The sequence below is a fragment of the Canis aureus genome, chromosome 1, assembly GCF_053574225.1.
Source record: "Canis aureus isolate CA01 chromosome 1, VMU_Caureus_v.1.0, whole genome shotgun sequence".
NCBI lineage: Eukaryota > Metazoa > Chordata > Mammalia > Carnivora > Canidae > Canis > Canis aureus.
In genome coordinates, this window is record NC_135611.1 from 17,463,447 (window position 1) to 17,487,940 (window position 24,494).

Here is a 24,494-nt window from a genome sequence, read left to right on the forward strand (position 1 = left end):
TGCAGGAGAGGAGAGGGCACCTCTGAGTGTTTGATGTGCTGCGTATCAAAGATCCAGGAACTCCAGGGGCGCCTGGGTGGCCCAGCAGTTGAGCATCTGCCTTCAGCCCAGGGTGTGATCCTGGGGTTCTGGGATCGAGTCCCGTATCGGGTTCCCTGCAGGGAGCCTGCTTCTCCCTCTACCTGTGTCTCTGCCTCTCTCTGTGTGTCTCACACGAATAAATAAATAAAATCTTAAAAAAAAAAAAAAAGATCCAGGAACTCTGAGGTCAGGTGTGACAGGCCGTCCTCATCTTAACAACTGAAAAAAAATACATGAAACATCAGCTTCATTTCAACTTCTTCAGAAAAAAAGGCAGTGGAAATCACTGAGAAGATTAGAAGTTGTTTTCAGTTGAAAAATAACAGATTAGATTAGAAATGACAGATGCATTTCCAAAAGGATTCAGTGGGAACCTTACTCCGGCCCTTGCGATGATGGTCTAAGTTTCCCAGTAAACTGGCCATTTGAGAGGCGACCATGGATCCTCTGACCCCTCTAAGGAGCGGTGGGCAAGGCTAGTTTTCCTAGGAAGCTTCTGGTTCATTCCCCCAAGGCAGAGGGACCCGCACGGCTGTTCAGGCGCTGCCCTCTGGTGGCCGCCCGGACACACGCAGACAGAGGCTTGGGGCCCGGCCCCTCCAAGTGGGGGAGCCCAGACCAGGCCTGACCTCTCTCTCCAAGGGGGGAGGGTGGCAGAAGCCTGCCACCCACAGAGGTTTCCAGAAGTCTGAAACTCTTGCCATGGCTGTGGCTTCCTGATGTTTTGTGCACCAAGGAGGTGCCAGAGCATCCTCCAGGCAGCGCCCACCGATTTCCCTGGACTTTGTTAACAGGACATTTGCAAGGTAGGGAGGGGACGTGAAGGTGTGCTGCTGTGCATCCGTGGGGGAGCAGGTGCAGGGAGACAGGGAGACACCGAGGGGTTTGTCTGGCCCTCGGGGCCCCTCCTACGGGGAGCAGGATGACTGCTGTGTGAACCGGGTGGGTCCCAACCTCTCTGGGCCTCAGCTGCCTCGCTGGCAGCTGCCATCGGAGAGTGGCCAAAGCCCCTTCCTCTTCCAGATTCCGAAACTACTTAAAAGAAAATGGAAGAGAAACCCCTGGTCTTCGCTCAAGTTCAGACGCCCCAGCTGTTGCGCGTTGTGTCCCCTTTGCCTTGCTTCCTTGCCGCCTCTCCCCACGTCCCCCAGCCACACGCTCCTGCTGCTGTCATTCTGGCTTAGTTAAGTGTCATCCTCTTTCTGAGATTTTCAGTATTATATAGGAAAGTTCCATTTTTTCTTGTTTGAATCTCACTTAAGGGTATTCCGATGGTCTTGTCTCTGCTTTTCTCTTCCCTCTTTTCACACTCCCCTAAAACTTCCATGTGGGCCTCACCGCGCCCTGCCCTTCCTTAGAAATTCCTGCAGGAGCTGCTGGGGTCAGGCTTCACCTAGGAGCTTCTCCGTTAGGCAGGTGATACTCCAGGCCTTTGCTTTAATTTACATACTACCTTAGGGCAGTGATCCTCAAAGTATAATTAGGGTACCCCCCTTCCCAATACCCCAAAGTCCCCAAGAGCCTCCCAGGGAACCCACAAGGTCAAAACTATTTTCATAATACTGAGACATTATTCCCCCCACCTTTTTTTTTTTTTTTTACCTTCTCATTCCTTCATGGGTATACGCTGGAGATTTCCAGAATCCACGTGATGTGTAATATTGCAGCAGGCTGAAAGCAGCAGCAGATATAAGAAGCAGATATAGCAAGCTGGACATTAAAAAGATTTCAAAACTGTAACACAGTGACATCCCTCTTACTATGATTTTTTGATTTTGGAAATATATTTTCTATTAAAATATGCTACACTAGCATGTAATAGATTTAGTTATGTTCAAATACATTAATATGTGTTTATGGACAGCCCCGGTGGTGCAGCGGTTTAGCACCGCCTGCAGCCCGGGGTGTGATCCTGGAGACCTGGGATCGAGTCCCACATCGGGCTCCCTGTGTGGAGCCTGCCTCTCCCTCTGCCTGTGTCTCAGCCTCTCTCTCTCTGTCTCTCGTGAATAAATAAATAATTTTTTAAAATTAAAAAAAACATTAATACGTGTTTAAAATTTCCTTCAATTTTATCTCACACTGTGAACGCACACGAAGGCTCTGTGGGGGTCGCAAATAGTTTGGAAGGTGTAAAGGGGTCCTGAGACCAAAAACCAGGAGAGTAATAGTATCAACTTCGAAGAGAAGAGAAGTTTGAGGGACCTTGGGACGGGGGATGCGCCTGGAGCCCGGTCAGTGCAATCTCACATGTGAGGGGAGGCTAACAGTGGTTACTAAGCCACCGGCCTAGTTCCAAAGGGTGGAGAAGGAAGATTGACTTCAACACCTTTAAGCCAGAAGGATTTTCTTAGGTGGCATTAAACTTTCCCTGAGCCCAGGAAGAATGAGGCTGCTTTGCATTACATCTGTGCGGATCTGAAAAAGCTGAGGCTCCGGGAAAGATGCACACGTGCGAGGCTGCACAAGGTGTCCTGGTGCGACTGCAGGGCTCTCTGGCTGAGGGCCCCCGACAGAGCGCCTCCTGCCAGCAGCTGCAGGTGGGATGCGGGGGATTGGCCCAGAATTATCCCTCTCCTCCTCCAACCACTGCTCTGTAGAGTCTAGGAAGCCAAACGTTACCTTCCTCAGATTCATTTGCAGCTAGTGTCCTTGTAGGGGCTGAATTATGCTCCCAAGAATTCACAGGTTGAAGCCCTAACCCCCTAGTGTGACTGTATTGGGGGACAGGGCTTTAAGGAGGTAATTAAGCTTGCATGGGGTCCTCAGGGCGGGGCCCCCATCCAATAGAATTAGTGTCCTTATCAGAAGAGGGAGACAGGCCAGAGGCCCAGAGGGGAGCACACACAGAGAAAGGCCAGGTGGCACAGCAAGGTGGCCACTGACAAGCCATAGCGGGAGAGAGGCCCCGGGAGAAAGCAGACCTGCTGGCCCTTCCATCTTGAATTTCCAGCTTCCAGAACTGTGAGAAAATACATGTCTGTTACTATATTGAATAGTTGAGAATTGCTAAGCGAGGAGATCCTTAAAATAAAAAGTTCTCTCCACCAGGGGAGCGCCCAGGTGGCTCAGTCGGTTAAGCATCCAACTCTTGGTTTCGGCTCAGGTCCCAATCTCGGAGGTCATGAGATCGAGCCTGGCATCTGGCTTTGTGCTCGGCATGGAGTCTGCTTGAAATTCTCTCTCCCTCTCCCCACCCACCTCCCGTTCTCTAAATAAATAAATAAATAAATAAATAAATAAATAAATAAATAAATCTTTAAAAACAAGTTCTCACCACAAGAAAAAATATGTAACTATGTGAGGAGGTAGTTGTTAACTAGGTTCATTGCGGTGATCATTTCACAATATAGACAAATATCGAATCTCTATGTGGTACACCTGAAACTAATATTCCTCAATTTAAAAAAAATAAGTAAAAAATAAACGTCTGTTGTTAACCCTACCCCCAACCCCCGCCCCAGTCTTTGGTATTTAGTTATGGCAGCCCTTGCAGACTAATACAGGTAGTGACTGAGATTTAGATTCGGTCAAATAGGCATTCCTGTGAGGTTTGGAAGGCAGAAGGGAGGTAGACACAAAACCTCTGCTGAGTCTGTAGTATCTGCTGGAAACCCTCTTGGACGTGCCTGGTTCTTCTGCGAAGCTTCCTGGCCATGGCTGTTTCTGATGTCTTGGTTTCCTGATCACGGCAGGTTCCTAGCTACGCTGGCTTCCAAAATATGGCGACAGAAGCATGGCATTGGGATTAGCAGCTGCTAGGCTGAGTACCCATACTGACAGGTGACTTTCTGGTCACAGAAGAGGAAGTAGCTCTCATGGTACCGAAGTGTGTCTTTGAGAACTATTCCTGAATGTTCTGAGCAAGAGAAGGCTCTCCAGGGATCTGGCTTGCCAATTGGCGCCCGTCACCCAGCTGACATGATGGTATTCCAAGGGCCTGGGGCAGCTCAAGGTGCTCTGTGGAGCCCGTGACAAGCCCTCATGGGACCCAGAGGTCAAGGATCAAAGCCAAGCTCTCTCTGGCTCTGCATCTTCTCCTCTTGAGAAACAGCTCCTAACTTACTACCGGTGAAGATAGAGTCCCTGGCCATGGGACGTCGGTGGCCACGTGCTTTAAGCCATCCATCATGAATTGCCTGTGCCTGACCCAGCACGTCATAAGGTTGGGTGCTTGCAGAGGCACCCCATCACTGAGTGGAAATGGAATAAATGAGCAGGTCCTGGGGCAGAGTTAAGTTGCTGGCACACCTTCTGCCGCATTGCGACCTGCCTTCTACCCTTGGCTACGACCTCATGGGCCAATGGTGGGATCCTTTGGACCAGCTGACTAAGAGGTTGAGTCTGGTCTTCAGAAGGTTCTGCACAATAGTCTGTGAGGCAGAAGACTATACCCACTGAGGATTAGCCCATAGGGCAGAGGAATCCTTGCAACGAGCAGGACTTTGGGTTCCTGAAGGGAGATGTGGCCAGACACCTGGCTCTTCACTAGGTCTTGGGTGGAGCTAATGATCTGGCTGGGTGGCTAGAAGCTCAGAAGGAGTGAGACTAGGGGAGCTATTGACACTTCTGGGGAAAAGTTCTACAGAAGGTCCTCGCAGAATGAGTCCCAAGGGTGACAATAATTGCATCCCATGTGACTGTCCCCAAACAGCACATATGAAGCTCTTAATGGTCAGGGGAGCAAGATGGCACATTCTGTGGATGTCAGCCAGCCTCTCGCTGGGCAGCCAGCACGCCACCTTGCTGTTGACTTTGTTGCTGAGCCAGCACCGAGCGGCTAGAGAAAGAGGTGGAAGCAAGGCAACCTCGAGCTTTTGGTCCTGCTGCGGCTCGGGTAGCAGGTGCCATTGGTGGAGGTACCTGGCTGTGACCTCTGCTTCGGGCCGGTAGCCCCACCACCCGCAAGGAGAGCCATATGCCGGGTGAGCGTGGCCTCAGGCTTCCTATGGGAAAGAGTCCCAAGAACAGACTGGGCTGTGCCCTCAGAGCATCCTCTCTATCATCCCAGAAGTTATCACGCTGATGAAGAAGGCAGGCAGCTGGGGAACAGAAGGCTGGAGGAGATCTCGTATTAGCAGGCGCTCCTCCCCGAGGAGACAGAGGGGCCGCGGCTCCTAGACTCCCAGCCGGGAAGGCGCAGTGGGGGGAGAGAAGGCCTCCACTGCAAACCCTCTTCCAAAGTGGAGAAAGCGTCCACCTGTTCCCTCCGGTCTCAGCCAACTGCACGGCTTCCTGCAGCCACACAGGCAGACACTGCTGCCGCCCTTCCCATCTGGTCCCTCTGTCACCACCTTCCACCTCCCCCCACCCCCGCCCCGAGGAAACTGCTGATACCTGCCTGTACCTAGATATGCTCCATCTCTTTATCCTCCTCCATGCGATCACTACACCTGCTTACCTGCCTTGCACCAAATAGTAACTCGCGAATCACATTTCAGGAACTGGGGATAGTTAACTTCACCAACCAAGTGTCTCTCCATCAGGCCTGTGATGGAGCACAATATTTGGGATTTTTTTAAAAGAGATTTTATTTATTTATTTATTCATGAGAGACAGAGAGAGAGAGAGAGGCAGAGACATAGGCAGAGGGAGAAGCAGGCTCCATGCAGGGAGCCCGATATGGGACCCGATCCCAGGTCTCCAGGATCATGCCCTGGGCCTGAGCCACTCAGGCATCCCAATATTTGGGATTTTTAAAATTTAGCTAATGACTGATGTATTTCTCCCACATTCCCAAGAGCAAGCACCAAAGGGTAAAATATCGAGACACTTCACAGGCTCCTTGTAACATCTCTCCTAGAGGTTTTAGGAAGTGAAATCGTGGAGTGTGATTTCCTTTCCAATGCAGAGATGGTAGTAGGCATCCATTCAGAATAAAGATGCTCCCTCATAAGACTTGGTTGGATCACTCATGTGGGACACTGATTTGCTGTGTGACCTGAAGCACGTTTGTCTCGGGTCATTCTCTGGAAATTAAGACATTTCCCAAGAAGGGGCATCTCCATGTTTCAGAAGGCTTCATGAGGCCAAGAGCTTCATTTGATGCCACGGGAAGAATTAGCGGCTCTCCTTGTACAGGTCCATTCCATTCCCAGCGTGTATCTGGAAATCACAGGCCACCAACCTCTGGAAGGGTCTCCATGGCTTCTGGCCCAGATCTGTGAAGCCCCTGAGCATGTCTGCAGAATGTGGAGGGAGCAAGGGAGCCCTCCAGGGAGACGTAGGGAGCCTGAGCTGCGGAGAAGCAGCACATTAGAAAGAGGAACTTCCTCTCCTCATCCTGAAAGCCCCAGAATGTTGTAGCTGAGAGTGTGGGCTCTGGACTCCAATCTTTCAGGCTTATATCTTGGTGGCCCCACCTGGCTGTGGCCTTGGGCAAATGACTTATTCTGTGCCTCAGTGTCTTTGTAAGTGAGGATGAGAACAGTCCTCCCCTCAGAGCGCTGAGGTTTCTACAAAGTGCCCAGAACAGTCTGTGGCATGTTATAGCCCTTGAGAAACACAGTTGTTATTGTCTTTCAAATCCTAGCTTGAGGCTAGTTTCCCAGAAATGCCTTCCGTGGCCTCCCAGTTAGTCAGGCTTTCATAGGTCTCACCTAAGTTGTAATTAGGGAATTGTGGTGGTGTTTATTATTACCCTCACCTGGGATACCATAAGATCAAAGAGTGGACGTTGCTTCTGTGTTTGTCAACACTGTATTCCCACTGTTTAGCACAGTGCCTGACACATGACAGGAGCAAATAAACATTTGTTGAACATATAATTCCCAAAGGAATGGGTGAGTGAATGAGTGAGTGCCCACTTGCATCTGAGCATGAATGGAGGCTGCCTCAGGGAGCCAGTGCCCCAGATCCCTTGCTAAACTCACTATAGAAGACATCTTTTGGCCAAAGGATACCTGATAGCTTGATGGATTGACTATGACTCCATGGGGAGCCTTGTAGAGTGTCCCCTTGGGCACGAGAAAGCTAACTTTGAGCCAAAGATTGTGCATGCCTTGGAGAAGTTGCTATTTGCACATGAGTGTCATTAATTCAGACTCTGTGGCATAGAACAAATCCCATCACTCATTGAGTCTGATGGTTCAGAAACACAGTTGGCTACTTACTAGAATCATTTAGGAATTTTCGAGAGTATAGATTTCTGAGTCCGACCCCCCACCCCCACCCCGGCAAATCCCCCAGAGTTTGTCCTGGGGGCCTGCATTTGTTCAAAGCTCCTCAGGTGTTTCTGCAGCCTGCACAGACCAGCATTTGAGAACTTCTTATCTTGCCAAATGTCATCATTGTACAGAGAAAGAAACAGAGACACACTGACACCATGCCAAGATTGATAGCATGATTTTTTTTAATGAACTACAAAGAAAACATAATTTAGTTGGGACCAGAAAATATGGGGTGCCTTTTGAAACAGAGCATGATGCAAATAGTGCTCATTGGGGTTCATCAGCATGGCAATAAGGCCCTGAGGAGAAAGCCTGGGCAGCACCCTTTCTCCCTCCTATTGTGATCTGAGCAAGGATATCAGGTTGTCTGGCAGACTCGGTCAAGTTTCCTCCAGTAGACTTGGTACACTTGGCTGGGGTGTATTTGCCAAGTTCAACACAGAATGACCCAGTGTTACCTGGCTAAGTGTTGGTGGCCCCGGACACCATGCCAAGTCCCTCCATGTAGGGACTCTGCACCTGAGAGTTCCTGATTTTGAGAACATAGCAATCAAAGCAATCATTCCAAACTCAGAGTTTTGCAACCTGCGCACTATTGACTTTTATCAGATAATTCTTTAACGAGGGAAGAAGTAGCTATCCCATGCATTGTAGTATGTTTGGTTTTTCTGGAGTTTGTTTTGTTGTGGGTTTTTTTGTTTGTTTTTTATTTAAATTCAATTTGTCAACATATAGTACATCATTAGTTTCAGATGTAGTTTTCAATAATTCATCAGTTGTGTATAACACTCAGTGCTCATCACATCACATGCCCTCCTTAATGCTGGTCAACTAGTTACCCTATCTCCCCCCACCTCCATGTCTGTTTGGTTTTTTTAAGTAGGCTCCACACCCATTGTAAAGCCCATTGTGGGGCTTGAACTCACAACCCTGAGATAGAGACCCGAGCTGACATCAAGAATTGGACACTTAACTGACTGAGCCAACCAGCTGCATCTGCATTATAGTATATTGAACAACATCCATGGCTTCTGCCCACTAAATAACAACAAGAACGTCTGCAGACATTGCCATATCTCCCCTGGAAAGACAAAATCATCCCCTCTGCCCCACTAAGCACTATTTATTTATTTAACCTTACGAATGTATTACATTATATACCTAACCTTACAATGAATCAAAGGACTTGTAGCATGAGATCAGGAATTTTTACTGGAGCCTTTTTCCCCATGGAGAAAATATTTTTAAAAATATTTCTGTGAAAAAAAAATATTTCTGTGGATTTCATGAACAAAACCCAAAAATGTACAAGCCAAAAGGAAAAGAAGAGGCAGCCCAGGTAGCTCAGCAGTTTAGCGCCTGCCTTTTAGTCCAGGGCATGATCCTGGAGATCCGGGATCGAGTCCCAAGTCAGGCTCCCTGCATGGAGCCCCCCACCCCTCATGAATAAATAAGTAAAATCTTTAAAAAACAAAACAAAAAACAAAAGGAAAAGGGGTAATTTTGCCTGCATTAAGAGGTAAAGTTCTTCTCATTTACAATGTTGTCACAGATTGGGAGAAAGTATTTGCAGCACAATTAATCCACAAAAGATTAGTCTCTGGGATGAATAAAGGACATCTTAGAATCAATAATAAGAAAAACACTCAGTAGAAGAACAGGCAAAGGATATGGCAGGCAGTCTCTGAAAGAGAAGCTCCAAAGGGCCATTACACACATGGAAACACTCAACCCCGCTAGTAAACAGGGAAATGCAAATTGAAGTAATCAGACGCCACCCCACATTCCTCAGGGATTTAATAGTAAATTAACAGGTGGATAGAACCGAGCCTTGGGGAGGGTCTTGACTAATGGCATCCACTCCCCTCCTCCACTAGTGGCAGCTTAAATTGGCAAAATCACTTTGGAAAGCTGTGTAGTGTGATCAGGAAAGGTTGAATGTACATATACCTTTTCACCCTGCAATTACTCTCCTGACACTACACCCTGGACAACTAACATATCTCCATGAAGAAACACATGTGAGGAGTTTGTTACAACTCTGTATGCAAAAATAAAGAACTGGAAACATAGCAAATGCCTACCTACTATCTGGTGAATGGATAAATATGTAAATATGTAAGGCACACGTGCACTCCGTAAAACCCTATGAACATGAGAAATGAATTGCCAGCTAGACAGACCATGTTTAATGGGGAAAAATCATATTTCAAAAGGATATTACAGTATAGATCCAATTATATCGTGCTTAAAAACAACATACTGTATAACATTTATAGACATATGTGTGTTATTAGTAAAAATATAAAAACATGGATGAAACTTGGATAAGAAGGGAGGAAGGAAATGGGCTGCAGGAGGTCTACAGTTGCGTTTTATTTTTTTATTTTTTATTTTTTGCGTTTTATTTTTTAAATAAAAAGAAACACATTTAAAAGAAAAATGGCAAAATGTTAAGCCTGTGTTTATTAGGGATGATGGATGTGTGGGCTGTCAATTGTTTCACTTCTTTAGACTTGTTGGAATGTTTGAAATATTTATTTTTTAAAATTAAACTTCAAAAGATAAATATATCTGGAAAAGGCAGAACTACACGGATGGGAAATAGATATTGTGAAGGGCTGGGGGTGAGTATAGATGTTGACTCTAAAGGAGCCCCAGAAATTTTGAGAGGTGGTGGAATTCTATATCCTGCCTATGGTGGTGACAATATATGGATTTGTCAAAACTCAGAAAAGTGTACACTTTTTAAAAAGTGGATTTTATTGTATATAAATCATACTTTTAATTTTAAAAAAGAAAAAGAGGGACACCTGGGTGGCTCAGCTGTTGAGCACCTGCCTTCAGCCCAGGGCATGATCCTGGGGTCCCGGGATCGAGTCACGCATCAGGCTTCCTGCATGGAGCCTGCTTCTCCCTCTGTTTGTGTCTCTGCCTCTCTCTCTCCGTGTCTCTCATGAATAGGTAAATAAAATCTTTAAAAAAATTTTTTAAAAATATTTATTTATTCATGAGAGACAGAGAGAGAGAGAGAGGCAGAAACACAGGCAGAGGGAGAAGCAGGCTCCATGCAGGGAGCCCGACGTGGGACTCGATCCCGGGTCTCCAGGATCATGCCCTGAGCCGAAGGCAGGCACCAAACCGCTGAGCCACCCAGGGATCCCCTTAAAAATTTTTTAAAAAGAAAAAATTAATCTAATAAATGTAGGAACAAAAAGGTGAAGAATTCGACATTTTGTGAGCTGATCTAATAAAAACAAAATACTACATAAAATTCCATTGTTACTTGAAAGCCTATATTAATACATTCCTAATCATAATCAATAAATTCTTAAAATTTAATTGACATTTTTAGTAATAAAAACATACAGACCTATCTTGACTGTACTGCACAGTATGCTAAAATACCCAGCACTTTGTCCTTTCCTTAATCCAAAGCAAAATGCAGCCCCAGGCCATTCTTCCCTGCTCTGGCCGGCCTAGGAGATGAAAGTTCCTTCAAAACAGGATTTCTGATATTCACATGAATAGTCTTAAAGTCCTTATAAAGACGTGGTTATTAGAAATATTTGGTTTTGGGGGCACCTGGGTGGCTTGGTGGTTGAGTGTGTTCAGCTCAGGTCATGAACCTGGAGTCCTGGGATCGAGTCCCGCATCAGACTCCCTGCATGGAGCCTGCTTCTCCCTCTGCCTATGTCTCTGCCTCTCTCTCTCTCTCTCTCTCTCTCTCTCTGTGTTTCATGAATAAATAAATAAAACTTAAAATAAAAAAAAAGAAATATTTGGTCATTGACTGAATGACTAAATAAAAGAAAGAAGGATCACGTCTTTGTCTCCACATCTTTACTGGAGGCAGTATCTTCTCTCATCTCTTCTCATCTCTTCAAGGACAGTGATGGTTCTGGTAGCTTTTCTTTTTTCCTATGTAACCTCTTCCCTCCAAATTCTTTTGCTTTGTGTGTGTTCATTTTAGACTCAGTCTTCCAGATGTTAAAGACTTTTCGTAGGTTCGTGGGAACCTTGTTTGTTCCGCTCATGGTTAAGAGTGAGGAGCTAACAAGCTGACAGAGGGCCACCTGGGTGGTTCATTCAGCTAAGCGTGCAGCTCTGGATTTTCCTCAGGCCACGATCTCATGGTGGAGTGATGGGAACCTGCCTGGGGCTCTGCATCAGCACAGAGTCTGCTTGGGATTCTCTGTCTCTCCTTCTCCCTCTACCCCTCCCTCCTCTCTCTTGCTCATTCTCTCCCTCTCTCTCTCTCTGGAGTAAATAAAATCTTAAAAATAAATAAATCAGGGCAGCCCCTGTGGCTCAGTGGTTTAGCGCCTGCCTTTGGCCCAGGGTGTGACCCTGGAGTCCCAGAATCAAGTCCCACATCGGGCTCCCTGCAGGGAGCCTGCTTCTCCCTCTCCCTATGTCTCTGCCTCTCTCTCTCTCTCTCTCTCTCTCTCTCTCTCTTTCTCTGTGTCTCTCATAAATTAAATAAAAAAAAAAAAAAAAAAAACACTGACTGCATCCAAGACCTGGTGGAGAGGTGCCTGCCTGTATGCATGAGAAGCCTCCTGTGCAAGAATTCACTCCCCAAAAAAGAAGTAGTTGATTCCACACTGTGCCAGCTGCCATTTATCAAACACCTACTGGGTGCCGGCCATGGTGGTCAGGGCTAGTGGTGAACAGGATGCAAATGTAAAGAGGAAGCAATTGTCACTCTGAGCGCCCATAAACTCGCAGTGCACCCAAGGGAGAATGACCTCTATTAGAATAAGGCAAATCTGCAAGAGCAGTTTCTATAAAAATGTGCTGAGCAGCTGAGCACTTAGCAGCACTGCATCAAAGCCTGAATGAGAAAGCACAGGTGGCATAAGGGGGGACAGAGGGGACTTAACAGCTTGTGGTATTTGTGGAGATCATTTGTGCTCTGAATGGACACAGTGGCCTGAGCACCAAACTAGCCCAGCCCACCAGCTGCCCAGAGAAGTCAGAGGAGGAGGTGGCATGCTTTGGAGAGTGGAGTGGGGACAGCAGGTGTAGGGGGCACTGACCCCACTGGCAGGTCTCAGCAATCCAAGGGCAGGACTTGGGGAGGGGACAGCTCTGAGGAGACCCAGCCCCATTAAAAAAGGAACTAGGAGGGTTCAGGTGTTTATAAGACAAGCAAGATATCTCTAGATGCTCCCAAGACCAGCCGGAAGGAACTTAAGGAGGACTGGAGTTCCTTTAGATCTGCTGGGAACGACTATACTGTCAATGTGACCTGTTCTATCCATGGGTTGGTACCTGGGGACGAACATGGATTTCAAAATTTAGGAAGAATTAGAGGAGGCACCTATCAATTGAGTCTTACTCTATGCTGATGTTGCTGCCTCTATAAATTTGCTCTAGTTTATTATTTGCTTGAGTTTATTATATACAAAATTAGAAAAAAAACAGTATAATAAGGTCCCATGTACCCATCACCCAACTTCAAAAATTATCACGACATGCCCAGTCTTGTTTCATCTATCCCACTTCCTCCCGATATTATTTTGAGGTAAATACGAAATTTTTATCATTTTGTCCATAAATATTTCACTATGCATCTAAAACATAAGAGCTGTTAAACATGACCGCAATACCAATATCAGATTAAAAAATTAATAAGTCCTTAATATGATCAAATATACAGGCAGTGTTCAAATTTCCAGCTGTCTCATAAATGTCATGTGCTTTTTTACAGCTTGTTTTGGAATCCAAAGAAGGTCCCCTTATTCTATAAATCTTAAACTCCTAGGGATTTCCCAATCGAAACAAAAGCCAGAGCAAAATTGGATTTCTCTGTCCCTACTTTATATTTTATGAAATTGCAGTAGTGGAGAGGGTATTTTTTTTTTCCTTATTAAGAAAACTTACAGAGGCGATGTTGCTAGCAGTTATGAAAGCTATTTCTACGGGCCCCAGGTTTCTAGCCTCATAACTAGAAGCACTTGGCAATTTGACTGCCCAGCAGTGTTGGTAGGCCAGTCATTTCCCACGGGGTCCGTCCAGATTGCAGTGTTCCTCCTGTAAATGCCACGGGCCCTCCTCTGAGGCCTAATGAAGTCGGAGGGGTCAGGTGCCACATCAGCCACCAGGGGGCTCCCAAGGAACTCCATGAACCTTGGGGTTCCCCAAAGAGCCCACGTGGTGTGTTCTATCTAATACAGATACTGAACCTGGCAGCAGGGACCTGCCTCCTCGCTTACCTCAGGTTCTTTCAGCAGAATAGATCAGGCCTCTGGGAGATATGGCTCCCCAAGGCGAGCTAGAAAAGGACAAGATTAGCTGTCAAGTGCTCTTTCAAAGGATTGGAAGTTAGCAGCCCCCCCTACCCCCAATGGTCCTCTTAGCAGATCCACTTGGAGAGAAGTAGTGCCTAAGAGATGGGGAGCATTCCGTGCTAATTAGCTCCTTGTAGCCTCATGATTGTTAATAAATCCTTTGATTCTTAAGTACACAAAGAGAGTGTTGTAGTAAGTGATGTTAAGCATATGTGAGTAGGGATTTTTTTTTTTTTTTTTAGATTTTATTTATTTATTCCTGAGAGACACACAGAGAGAGAGAGGCAGAGACACAGGCAGAGGGAGAAGCAGGCTCCATGCAGGGAGCCCGATGCAGGACTCGATCCCAGGACTCCGGGGTCACGCCCTGGGCCGAAGGCAGCCGCTCAGCCGTGGAGCCACCCAAGCGTCCCATGAGTAGGGATGGTTAATGTGAAATCACACACCCAGGAAGGAATACAAGCCTGAAAGCCTGGACAGCCTGGCTTTATAAATCTCTCCGTTTCTAGGCCTCGCTGCTGGAAATCAAGGGGCGGGATGGAAGCCACTCACTAGGGTCTCATCCTTCTCCACTGGGAGTTTTGTTGACCAACTGTATTCCTTTGCCGGGGCTACTATAACAAAGCAACACAAACTAGCTGATTTACAACCACAGATATGCACCATCTCACTGTTCTCGAAGGCTGGAAGTCCTAACTCAAGGTGTCGGCAGGCCTATGCTCCCTCAGAGGGCTCCAGGGGAGGGTCCTTCCTCGCCTCGTCTAGCTCTGTGTCTGCTGGCAATCCTTGGTGTTCCTTGGCTGGCAGGTGGCTTCCTTATTCCTGTACATTTTCACATCTTCCATCTGTGCAAATCTGTCTCTATGTTCAGATTTTCCCTTCTTATGAGGATACCAGTCATGTTGGATTAGGGCCACCTCCCCCCATGAACTCACATTAACTTGATTACCTCTGGGGCACCTGGGTGGCTCAGTGGGTTAAGTGTCTACCTTCAGCTCAGGTCATGATCAGAGTCCTGGGATCAAGCCCTGCATTGGGCTTCTTGCTCAGTGTGGGGTCTGCTTCTCCTCCCTTTGCTCCTCCCCCTGCTCATGCTCTCTTTCTCAAATAAATAAATACAATCTTTAAAAATAATAATAACTTGATTACCTCTGTAAAACCCTGACCCCCAAAGAGGTCACATTCTAAGGTACTATAGGATTAGGACTTTATATCTTTTTCAGTGACACATTCAACCCCTCCCAGGGACCACGCCGTAAAACAGATAATGTTTGGAAGGCCTGTAACAACGCACCCGTGAATTGTACACGCCAATGGGTCATAGGATCCTAGGCTCCAGGATAAAGTTACAGGTCTACAAATAATAACACAAAGACAATTATGATGTGAAAAACTGCATGCTGTGATTTTTACCAAGAGAAGTGAACACTGTAACCTAAATTTCATTCAATTTGCTAAGTTTGATGTTTTCCTATGATCATTGGTATAGAAAATACATGTAGGATGAGACCCCAGAAATCCAGGTTGGTTTTTCTTTTTCCTGAAAAGGTTCATCAGAGGTGATTATTGTGCTACTACAATAGGCTGTCACAGAATTCTTTTATATAGTAAACACTCAACACTCTTATATATTGAGCACAGAGAAGTTGTGTATCTTAAACATTCACAAAATTGGATTCACACCCCTTGTCAGAGGAGCACACATTCATTACAGAAATGAAGCCATGCTGGCTTTTACTCATCACCGACAGAACAAACCCATCCATTCTTGCAGGTTTTACCAGAACCTTCATGGCCCCGCAGGCAACGGTCCCAGCAGGTACCGCTTCAGTTCCTGACATGGTTTCTCAATGCACAGCGTCAGGGCCAGCCCAGTGACGAAGGTCAGCAAACAGTGTCCAAAGAAAAGATAGAACTGGAGAGAAACAGGGGCAGAGTGGACACGATCTTGCTACCGGATTCCTGGCTATAGGATATCGATCTGCAAGACCAACAGCCCCAAACATTAAATATAAGATAAATAAAATCAAAGAAAGCTACTATCCCGAAGTCTTCCCTCAAATAAGGCAAAGGACAGTAGGCTCCTAGCCACACCAACGCAACAAGCTTCTCGCCAGGCCGGTGGGCGGCTTGGTGGCTCCAGCAGAGAAGGGACAGTAGAGGCACAGCAGAGCCAAGAGCGGGGACTCACTCACCATGTTGGTGTCGGTGTAGTGAATGGGCGTTTCCTGCAGCCCGTTGTAGAGCAGGATGAGGATGGGGTGTACCAAGTAGCAGGCGTAACTGATGCTGGCCGGGAAGGTCCAGATGCGGCAAGAAAGCAGCCGGTTCACCGGGCCTGGAGGGAACAGGCAGTGTGGTTCCTGGGGGCGCGGGGTCCTCCCTGGCTCCCCGGGCCCGTCGCTGCGGCCTCTGGGCCCCACTGCCTAAGTGTGTAAACTTCCCCTAGGAAGATCTTTATTCTTCCAATTTTTAAGAGAATGTGCCAAAAAAGAAAAAAATAATAAATAAACAGAAAGTGCTTCCCTTTGCAGGAGTAGGGAAAAAATAAGAGAGGCTAACAGGAGTCTACAGTCGGTTTACTTAGCACATGGCAAGCCCGGAGCACGAAACATGCCACAGGTAAAACCAGGTGCACAGGCCCGGTGCCAGCTGCAGTTCCGGCTCTGGGTGCAGCACAGGGGCTGCTCACTGGGCCTCAGGATGAGGTGGTGGCATGGCCAGGCTGCTGACTTGTCATCTGCCAGGGACCGGCTTGCACTGGGGCTTCTAGGTCCCTTTCAGGACAAAAATTCTGTAACTTGGTGTAACTTCTAGAACTGTGCTGTCCCACATGATAGCCACAGCCCACTTCAGGCTGTTTAATTAATGAAAAGAGGGGTGCCTGGGTGGCTCAGCGGTTGGGCATCTGCCTTTAGCTCAGAACGTGATCCCAGGGTCCTGGGATGGAGTCCCACATTGGGCTCCTCTCCCCGCAGGGAGCTTGTTTCTCCCTCTGTCTGTGTCTTTGCCTTTCTCTCTGTCTCTGTCTCTCACAAATAGGTAAATAAAATCTTTTTTAAAAATTAAAAAAGAAAAAATTCATTTAATAAATGTAAGAACAAAAAGTGCAGAATTCGACATTTTATGAGCTGATCTAAAAAACACAAAATACTACATAAAAAATTCCATTGTTACTTGAAAGCCTATATTAATACATTCTTAATCATAATCAATAAATTTTTAAAATTTAATTGACATTTTTAGTAATAAAAACATACAGATCTACCCAAACTGCCCTGCACAATATGCTAAAATATCCAGCACTTTGTCCTTTCCTTAATCCAAAGCAAAATGCAGCCCCAGGCCATTCTTCCCTGCTCTGGCCGGCCTAGGAGATGAAAGTTCCTTCAAAACAGGATTTCTGATATTCACATGAATAGTCTTAAAGTCCTTATAAAGACATGGTTATTAGAAATATTTGGTTTTGGGGGCACCTGGGTGGTTTGGTTGTTGAGTGTGTTCAGCCCTGTCAGGTCATGATCCTGGAGTCCTGGGATTGAGTCCCGCATCAGACTCCCTGCATGGAGCCTGCTTCTCTCTCTGCCTGTGTCTCTGCCTCTCTCTCTGTGCGTGTCTCTCATGAATAAATAAATAAAATCTTTTAAAAATAAACTAAAAATTAATTAAAATAAAGCACGGTGAGAAATCCCTCTCTGCACAGGACTTTCTGCTGATCTCCGTAGTGGGTGGAATAGGGGCCTCCCAAAAGCTGTGTCCGCCTAGAACCCTGCTCTATTTGGAATGAGGGTCTCTGCAGATGGAATGAAGGTAAGGAACTCGAGATGAGATTATCCAGGGTTACAGTGGGCCTCAAATCCAAAAATGAGGGTCCTTATAAGAGACAGAAAAAGAGACACAGACACACGGAGGAGACACATGGGACGAAGGCCATGTGGAGACGGAGACAGAGATTGGAGAGATGCACGCACGGGCCAGGAAAGTCGGGTCTTGCTGGCAGTCACCGGGTGGGGGTGGGAGGGTGGGCAGGAGAGAGCTCAGAACAGATCCCCCCAGGGCTTCTAGAAGGACCTTGCCAACACTTTGATTTTGGGTTTCTTCAGAATGATGAGAGAATCAATTTCTGTTGTCTTAAGCCACAAAAGAAAGAAAGAAGAGAAAGAGAGAGGGAAAAAAAAAGTAAAAAACTTCCGTCTCTCCTTTCCAAGAGTCCCAGCTCAGGTATCATGTTGTTTCAGTTGCTCAGGACAAAAATCTTTGGCGCCATCCCTGATTCTGTTCTTCCTCCCGTATCCCACAGAGTGCTGCCAATCTATCCTTAAAAATATCTATCGCAAATCAGACCATTTCTCCCCATCTCCTCCACTAACCCCCCACCCCATTGATTCCACCATGGGTTCCTCCTCCATGGGCCTGTACCGTAGCTTCCTCGCAGATCTGTTGGACTCTCTGTTTCGTCCTTGTCACCCTATAGACCCCGTGCAAAATCCAGAGCAATCTTTTTTAACCATAGGTCAAATTATGTTACGTGACATTTAAAATAAGATTGTATTTTTAACTAATCTCCACACCCAACCTGGGACTCAAACTTCAAAACCCCAAGAACAAGAGTCACATGCTTTACTGACTGAGCCAGCCAGGTGCTCCATTTATATGGTTACTTTATAAATTTGTTTTGGCTTTATAAATTCATGTGTTATAAACATAAAAATTTGTGTCTAGGCTTATGCTTTCTCATGCTTAGGTAAAATTAGAATTAAAATTTAATTTAAGCCAATAATACTAAAGATCTAAAACACTTCTTGTTCCTTTGGAATGGGTCCATATGGTATTAAAGCTTGAGGATTGCTGTAGGAGAGTGGGCCCAGCACTGAAAGGTTTTAACTGGAGGAGTAACATGCCCGAAGATGCCTCTGGCAACTCAACAGAACACGACTTTGCACAGACCCAGACCCACATGGTCTACACTGGTCCCGATTGAGATGACGACAGAGGATTCGAGCCATGGGGATCCCTTCTCTCCCTGAGAGCCTCCATGAAACACTTCTTCTTCAAGTGTCCCTTTATAGATGTACTTTTCTGAAGGTCATCAGGTAGACACATATTTTCTAGAATTGTATCTTGTACATTCATTCACTTACTACCCAATCTTGATACCTGAAAATAGTGTTGGAGATGCAAACCTAGAACATCAGTCACACCTAGATAATTGTGATTGGCTAATGACAACACATTTTGAAAAGCTGTATCACTCAAGAACAACCAAAGGGCTGGTCTGTCGCCTGGATTAATAGAGGTCTCATCCATACTCAGCCTGATGATTGATAGCACTGACTAGCTCCACTGTAACAGTAATGCCGCAAATTCGATTAGTCTTCTAACTTGACCGAAGTCACTCCCTCTAGCAGGTTAGTTCTTCATTTAGCATGACTCTCCACATCAGACGGGAGTACTGTGGTGTTTGCCACCCCATCGTGGGCCAGGGGGAGTAGCTGCTTATATTCTGAGGCTCTAGGGACAGTTTAGGGTCATTGTCACCGTGTGGAAGCAGTGTTGGGGTGTGGTCATGTGATTCAACAGCTGCCCAGAAACGCAAATACCTCAGTCAGAGAGAATGCAGCCCATTTCTTCCTTAATGTCATTTCTCCATATAAAGAAAAGCTTATGAATTTGAAATATTAAAGAACAAATCGTTCATCACCAAATTCAAAAACAACTTTACCAATCAAATGTCTGAGAAGGGTACTGTTGCACAGAAATGAAGATCATGGGCTTTGGGCATCGCTTTGCGCTTGGTCTGGGATTCATTTTCTAGCTCAGTGACTACTGCACTGCGTGACCTTCACACGTTACCTCATCTCCAGGCACCATCTTTCTCACAGAGAAACAGCTCCTGATAGCTCTACCCATGGGGGCTGTGGCCAGTGTCACCCGGGATCCTCTGGGTGAAGTTCTCCATGGGGCCTGGCATAAGCCTGCGCTCAGTCAACAGGAATTGTGATCATTTTTATCATTTTTCTCTTTAAAGCATGATTTCCAAACACCTTCGCTGAGGCTACCTGGGTGGCGTTCACAGGCCCAGGTGTAAACTCACCCTGATTATTTCCCTAGGGTCTCAAGGTGTCATGGCTGCACCTGGCTGTACAGCCATCACTTCGGAGCTTCTGGGCACTGTGGGGCCAGAACTTTTTCTAGATGATTCTTGCCAGGCTTTCTCCTGTCATTTTCTGACACCTCAAGTACCCAGTTCTTACCTCATGCCAAGTGGGAAAGAAAAGGAAAGAGTGTCAGGTGACTTGGATAGACATTTCTAATCTGGAGAAAATTCCTTCCTTTCCATTTCAGCTCTTTTCTTGACCTTTCCACACACTGAAAACCAGCTCAATAGAAATGGTTTTTCCCAGATCAAAGGGCCAAAGGGGATCTTGGGAACTACTCGGTCTACACCCTCAGATAAGGAAACCGAGGCCCAGGCTGAGTGTGACCAGAACTTCTGTCCCTGGCACTGGTATTTTGTTTTTACCATAAGCCCCTGCCTGTTCTCCTCCAGCTTCTGAACTAGCTTCACTGGAGAGACTGCAGATTTTTCTTTCAGAACCTGCATTTGTACGTAAACCAGGGTAAAAAATCTTAAACAGAATATGTGGCCAGTTCCCACCCACCCCCAAGATAGAAGCAAATTGATGTCATTCACCAAACACTCCAGCAAACAAAAAAGCCCCTCTGTGTACACCGTGTTCTCACATTCTTTGCCCTTAAAGGGACACAGTGTGAGCCCATGAGCAGCACCCCGTGCTGTGCCGTACCTCCGTAGCCCTCCTGACACGCTAGCATGATCCAGCCCACGTCTGCCGCCCACAGGGTCCGGTGGAGAGCCTGGTACAGAGCCACAGCAGGTGAAGAGGTGGCAAAGGTGTCATCCACCACGTACGCCAGAGCGACCACTGTGAACAGGGTAGACAGGCAGCAAATCCACCCCAGCACAGCCTGCGCCTACAGGGAGAGGAGAGACCTGGGTCAAGCCCATTTTGGACATCTACTTTCTTTTACAGTAATTCACTTTTCTGTGTTACTATTGTCACTTTAGGTATCGATTTGTAAACCCCAATTGGCGCCCAAGTTTGACTAAAATAGAAGGTTCAGACTAGTGGTTATGAGAGGTTAGGGCGGGGTAGGAGAGGGGGGGAGTGTGGTCAACAAGAGGTAGCACAAGGGAGCTCTTTGCTGTGACAGCAGAGCTCTGTGCCTCATTTTTGGTGGTGGTTATGCAAATCTCCACGTGCTGAAATTACACAAAACTATATACACGCACGAATGAGTGCACATAAAACTAGTGGACCTGAGGCCTGTGGATTGTGCCAGTGTCAATGTCTTGGCTGTGATCATTTGCCATAGTTCTGTAGCATGTTGCCAGCGAAAGAACCTGGGTCATGGGCACACAAGACCTTCTGTGCTGTTTTTGCAACTTGCCGTGAACCTCGAATACTTATGAAATGAAAGTTAAAAGGGAAGAAAGAAAGATAATGTTCTAACCCACTCCTGACCTCCCATTCTGTTCCTTGACCTAATAAGGCTCCTTGACTGGTTCTGTGTCTCCCAACAACGCACACGGTCTCTACCTGGGCTGAACCCTTGTCCTTGGGGTCATAAAATAGTGGAAGAGCGAGAGAATGGAGAACTCTTCAGCTCAGAGAACAGCCCCGTGGGTTGAATTCTATTATGGGCTCAGTTCAAGATCTTAGATCTTTATGTCACCTAATTTGACCGTTTAGACCCAGACCTGTCTTCCAAGAATCTTTCTAGCTTGTTCCAATTTCAAAGTTGCTATGATGACCTCTCCATTGAACCGAATTAGCATCTTATCAGTCCACCATCTAGTCTCCAGAGAGAAGCTCTCTCCTCCTTGGCCTCAGATTCCTGCACTAAGCTCTGGCTGTATGAGAAGAAAGGTCTGTCCTCGGGAGCTCCCCACAAGCCCTCTCTTTTAGGCTAGGGTCCCCTTCACTCTTTCACTGAGCATGCCCCGTCTCATCTCATTCCTAGCATATGGCATAGGCCCCAGCTGCCTCCAGCGTGGTCTCTGTGTCCATCTTTCCTGGCTTCTAGAGGTTTGACTTTGGTCTACCCATCCCTTCTACCTTGTATCTCCAGCTCAGCCTGACTTGTGTTCTGGCTCCAAACTCCCTGATCCTGACTCAACCCCTGGAAGATTCGCAAATGCTCTGTCCACGTCTTAAGTCCCCCCACTGTTCCCTGGGTACCATGGAGCCCGGGTGACACTGAAGCATGTCTTTAATGGCATTCTGTTTTAATCTACAACTGGATTATGCGACTTCAGGGGATCAGCATAACTCCAGCCTACAGGAAAAGTCACGCAGCCTTTGTGTATCCATTCTGTCTTGTGAAGCTCTATCTCCTGTTCCTGCCATGAGCAACACAAGATTTTCCAAGGACAGAGGCCTCTTCACTGGAGCATCTAGGTGAGGCACACACAAGACTAGGTAAACAAAGGTAGGGCCTAGCAGAGGAGATTTGGGGCTATCACTGTACTCTAATAGTGCAAAGAAATTTTTGGCCTTTTGCCCATTGAAAAGCAAATTAACCTTCATTCATTCATTTATTAAGTGCTTTCAGTGATTTCAGAATCAGATGTTGGTAATTCAGTGGTAAGTCAGACCTCAAGGTCTTAAGGGTCAATGAAAGCCACATGAAGAGCTTTTGTACAGTTCAAGAGCAACACCAAAGTAGAGTTTTAAATAGGTTGGCCCAAGGGTGGATTATGAGAGGGACAAGACAAGAAGTCAAGGCAAGAGATGAGAAGAGCTTCAGCGAGGTTAGTTAGGCCAAGAGAGGACAGCAGAAGAAACAATAACGGGGGGCCTGGTGGACATTTGCATGGGAGGAGTGGTCAATGAGGAGGACATGTCCAAGATAAACCCAGGCTTCTGGCTTGAGTAATAAGCCTGAGTGGCAAACCAGAACAATTACCCATTTTTTACCTGGGAAGCAATTTTACCTGGAAGACAAAGCAACAGCTTGTTTCCCCTTAGACATCTTGATTCCCAGATGGAACCATTGAATTTGACCAAGAATCCTATCTATAGAAACCAAGGAGTTTGTGCTATTAAAAGGTAACTATGCCCTTCCAGGGACGCCTGGGTGGCTCAGCAGTTAAGCATCTGACTTGGGCTCAGGTCCTGATCCTGGAGTCCCCGGATCGAGTCCCACATCGGGCTCCCTGCATGGAGCCTGCTTCTCCCTCTGCCTATGTCTGTGCCTCTGTGTGTGTGTCTCTCATGAATAAATAAATAAAATCTTTTTAAAAAATAACTAGGGATGCCTGGGTGGCTCAGTGGTTGAGAGCCTGCCTTGGGCCCAGGGCGTGATCCTGGAGACCCGGGATCGAGTCCCACGTCGGGCTCCCTGCATGGAGCCTGCTTCTCCCTCTGCCTGTGTCTCTGACCCTCTCTCTCTCTGTCTCTCATGATTAAATAAATAAAAATCTAAAAAAAAAAAAAAAATAACAATAAAAAAAAATAACTATGCCCATCCAGAAGAGAGCCTTGCCACTGCAAATTCACTAGGTGTGTTTTTCCTATAGCAGTGAGTTCTCCGGGTCTGTACTAAGGCTCCAATGGGTGAAACACCACAGGGGGTCAATTCTGGAGCTTTCTTAAAGGAACTCAGTGAGGAAAGCAGAGAATCAGGATCCGGCAGGAAGATAAGGTCTCTCTTATTCTCTAGAGCCAAGAAACATTGCTAACATACCACAGCACAATAAAGTACTGAGCAGTCTGATTCCTGCCCATGGCTTGTGACAAGCCTGGCCAAATGCGCCACTCCAGTCCCAAGCCGACCCCGCCTTACAGCGAGGTAGGGGGCAGGCTTACCTTGGTTTTAAGAATGTTTGCCTGGTGGTTTTGGTGCATGAAAATGCTCAGAAAGAGGCCCACGAGGAATGGCCCATATCTGCAGTAGGGCTTAGTGTAGTACTCCGAGAAATACAACACGGTCGCATTTTCACTGAAAAACACAAAAACGGAAGGCAAAAGTTTCTTTTTGATCTGGACCTGAGAAAGGGAATCTCTCAGATGTCCATTGGTACAGTCAGCAAATCCAAAGGAAAATTTGGGGTACATTTGTTCATTTCCTCAGTAATGATCCCCAAACAATAATCTCATGATCTTGCCTTAGAGACACAGCTGACTTGCTAAAATTCCAGATTTCCCTGGGCAACCCCACCTTGGCTCCCAAGGAAATATGAAGACTGCATCCATTTTTTAGGGAGTTGTTTCTGGTAGCTGGTATGCCAGGCTAGCTCTAGAAACGTGGTTCTCAGGACTGCACCTCTTCGTGGAAGCTCTTACAGAATTTGGTTGCTTGGGCCACACCCCTGGAGATTGCGATTCAGGTGGTCTGAGGCGGCGCTGGCTGGAAGCAGCGGTGGATTTCAAATCTCCCCAGGTGACTCTCTGTGCTTCCAGAGTTGAGAACCCCTGGGCAGGTGGGAATGAGCCTCTTCCTCAGTCACCTGGCAATGCCCACAGAGGCTGGTGACGTGAGGAGAAGGGCATGGTGCTCCCAGGTCACAAAACCTGGGATGTCTTCCTTCCTTCCTTCCTTCCCTCCTTCCCTCCCTCCTTCCTTCCTCTTTCTTCTTTCTTTCTCTTTCTTTCTTCTTTCTTTCTTCTTTCTTTCTTTTTTCTTTCTTTCTCTTTCTTCTTTTCCTTCCTTCCTTTCCTTCCTTCCTTCTTCCTTCTTCTTCTTTCTTTCTTTCTTTCCTTCTTTCTTTCTTCCTTCCTTCCTTTTTTTCTTCCTTCCTTCCCTCCCTCCCTCCTTCTTCCTTCCTTCCTCTTCCTTCCTTCCTTCCCTCCCTCCTCCTTCCTTCCTTCTTCCTTCCTTCCTTCCTTCCTTCCTTCCTTCCTTCCTTCCTTCCTTCCTCTTTCTT

General features: G+C 46.6%; 1 protein-coding gene across 2 annotated transcripts in view; it reads right to left on the reverse strand.

Moving 5' to 3' along the window:
- Positions 1-9,653: 9,653 nt before the first annotated feature.
- LOC144310510 (O-acyltransferase like protein-like) overlaps positions 9,654-24,494 on the reverse strand; it is a 75,021-nt gene continuing 60,180 nt past the window's right edge. Inside the window, exons 12-15 of one of the 2 annotated variants that reach the window (XM_077891547.1) lie at positions 23,437-23,569; positions 20,353-20,539; positions 15,742-15,884; positions 9,654-15,527 (exon numbers count right to left, since the gene is read on the reverse strand). In XM_077891547.1, the coding sequence (XP_077747673.1) occupies positions 15,513-15,527; positions 15,742-15,884; positions 20,353-20,539; positions 23,437-23,569 (478 nt within the window). In that variant the 3' untranslated portion in view covers positions 9,654-15,512. The remainder of the gene's footprint in view (positions 15,528-15,741; positions 15,885-20,352; positions 20,540-23,436; positions 23,570-24,494) is intronic. The other variant, XM_077891537.1, reaches the window with a different exon arrangement.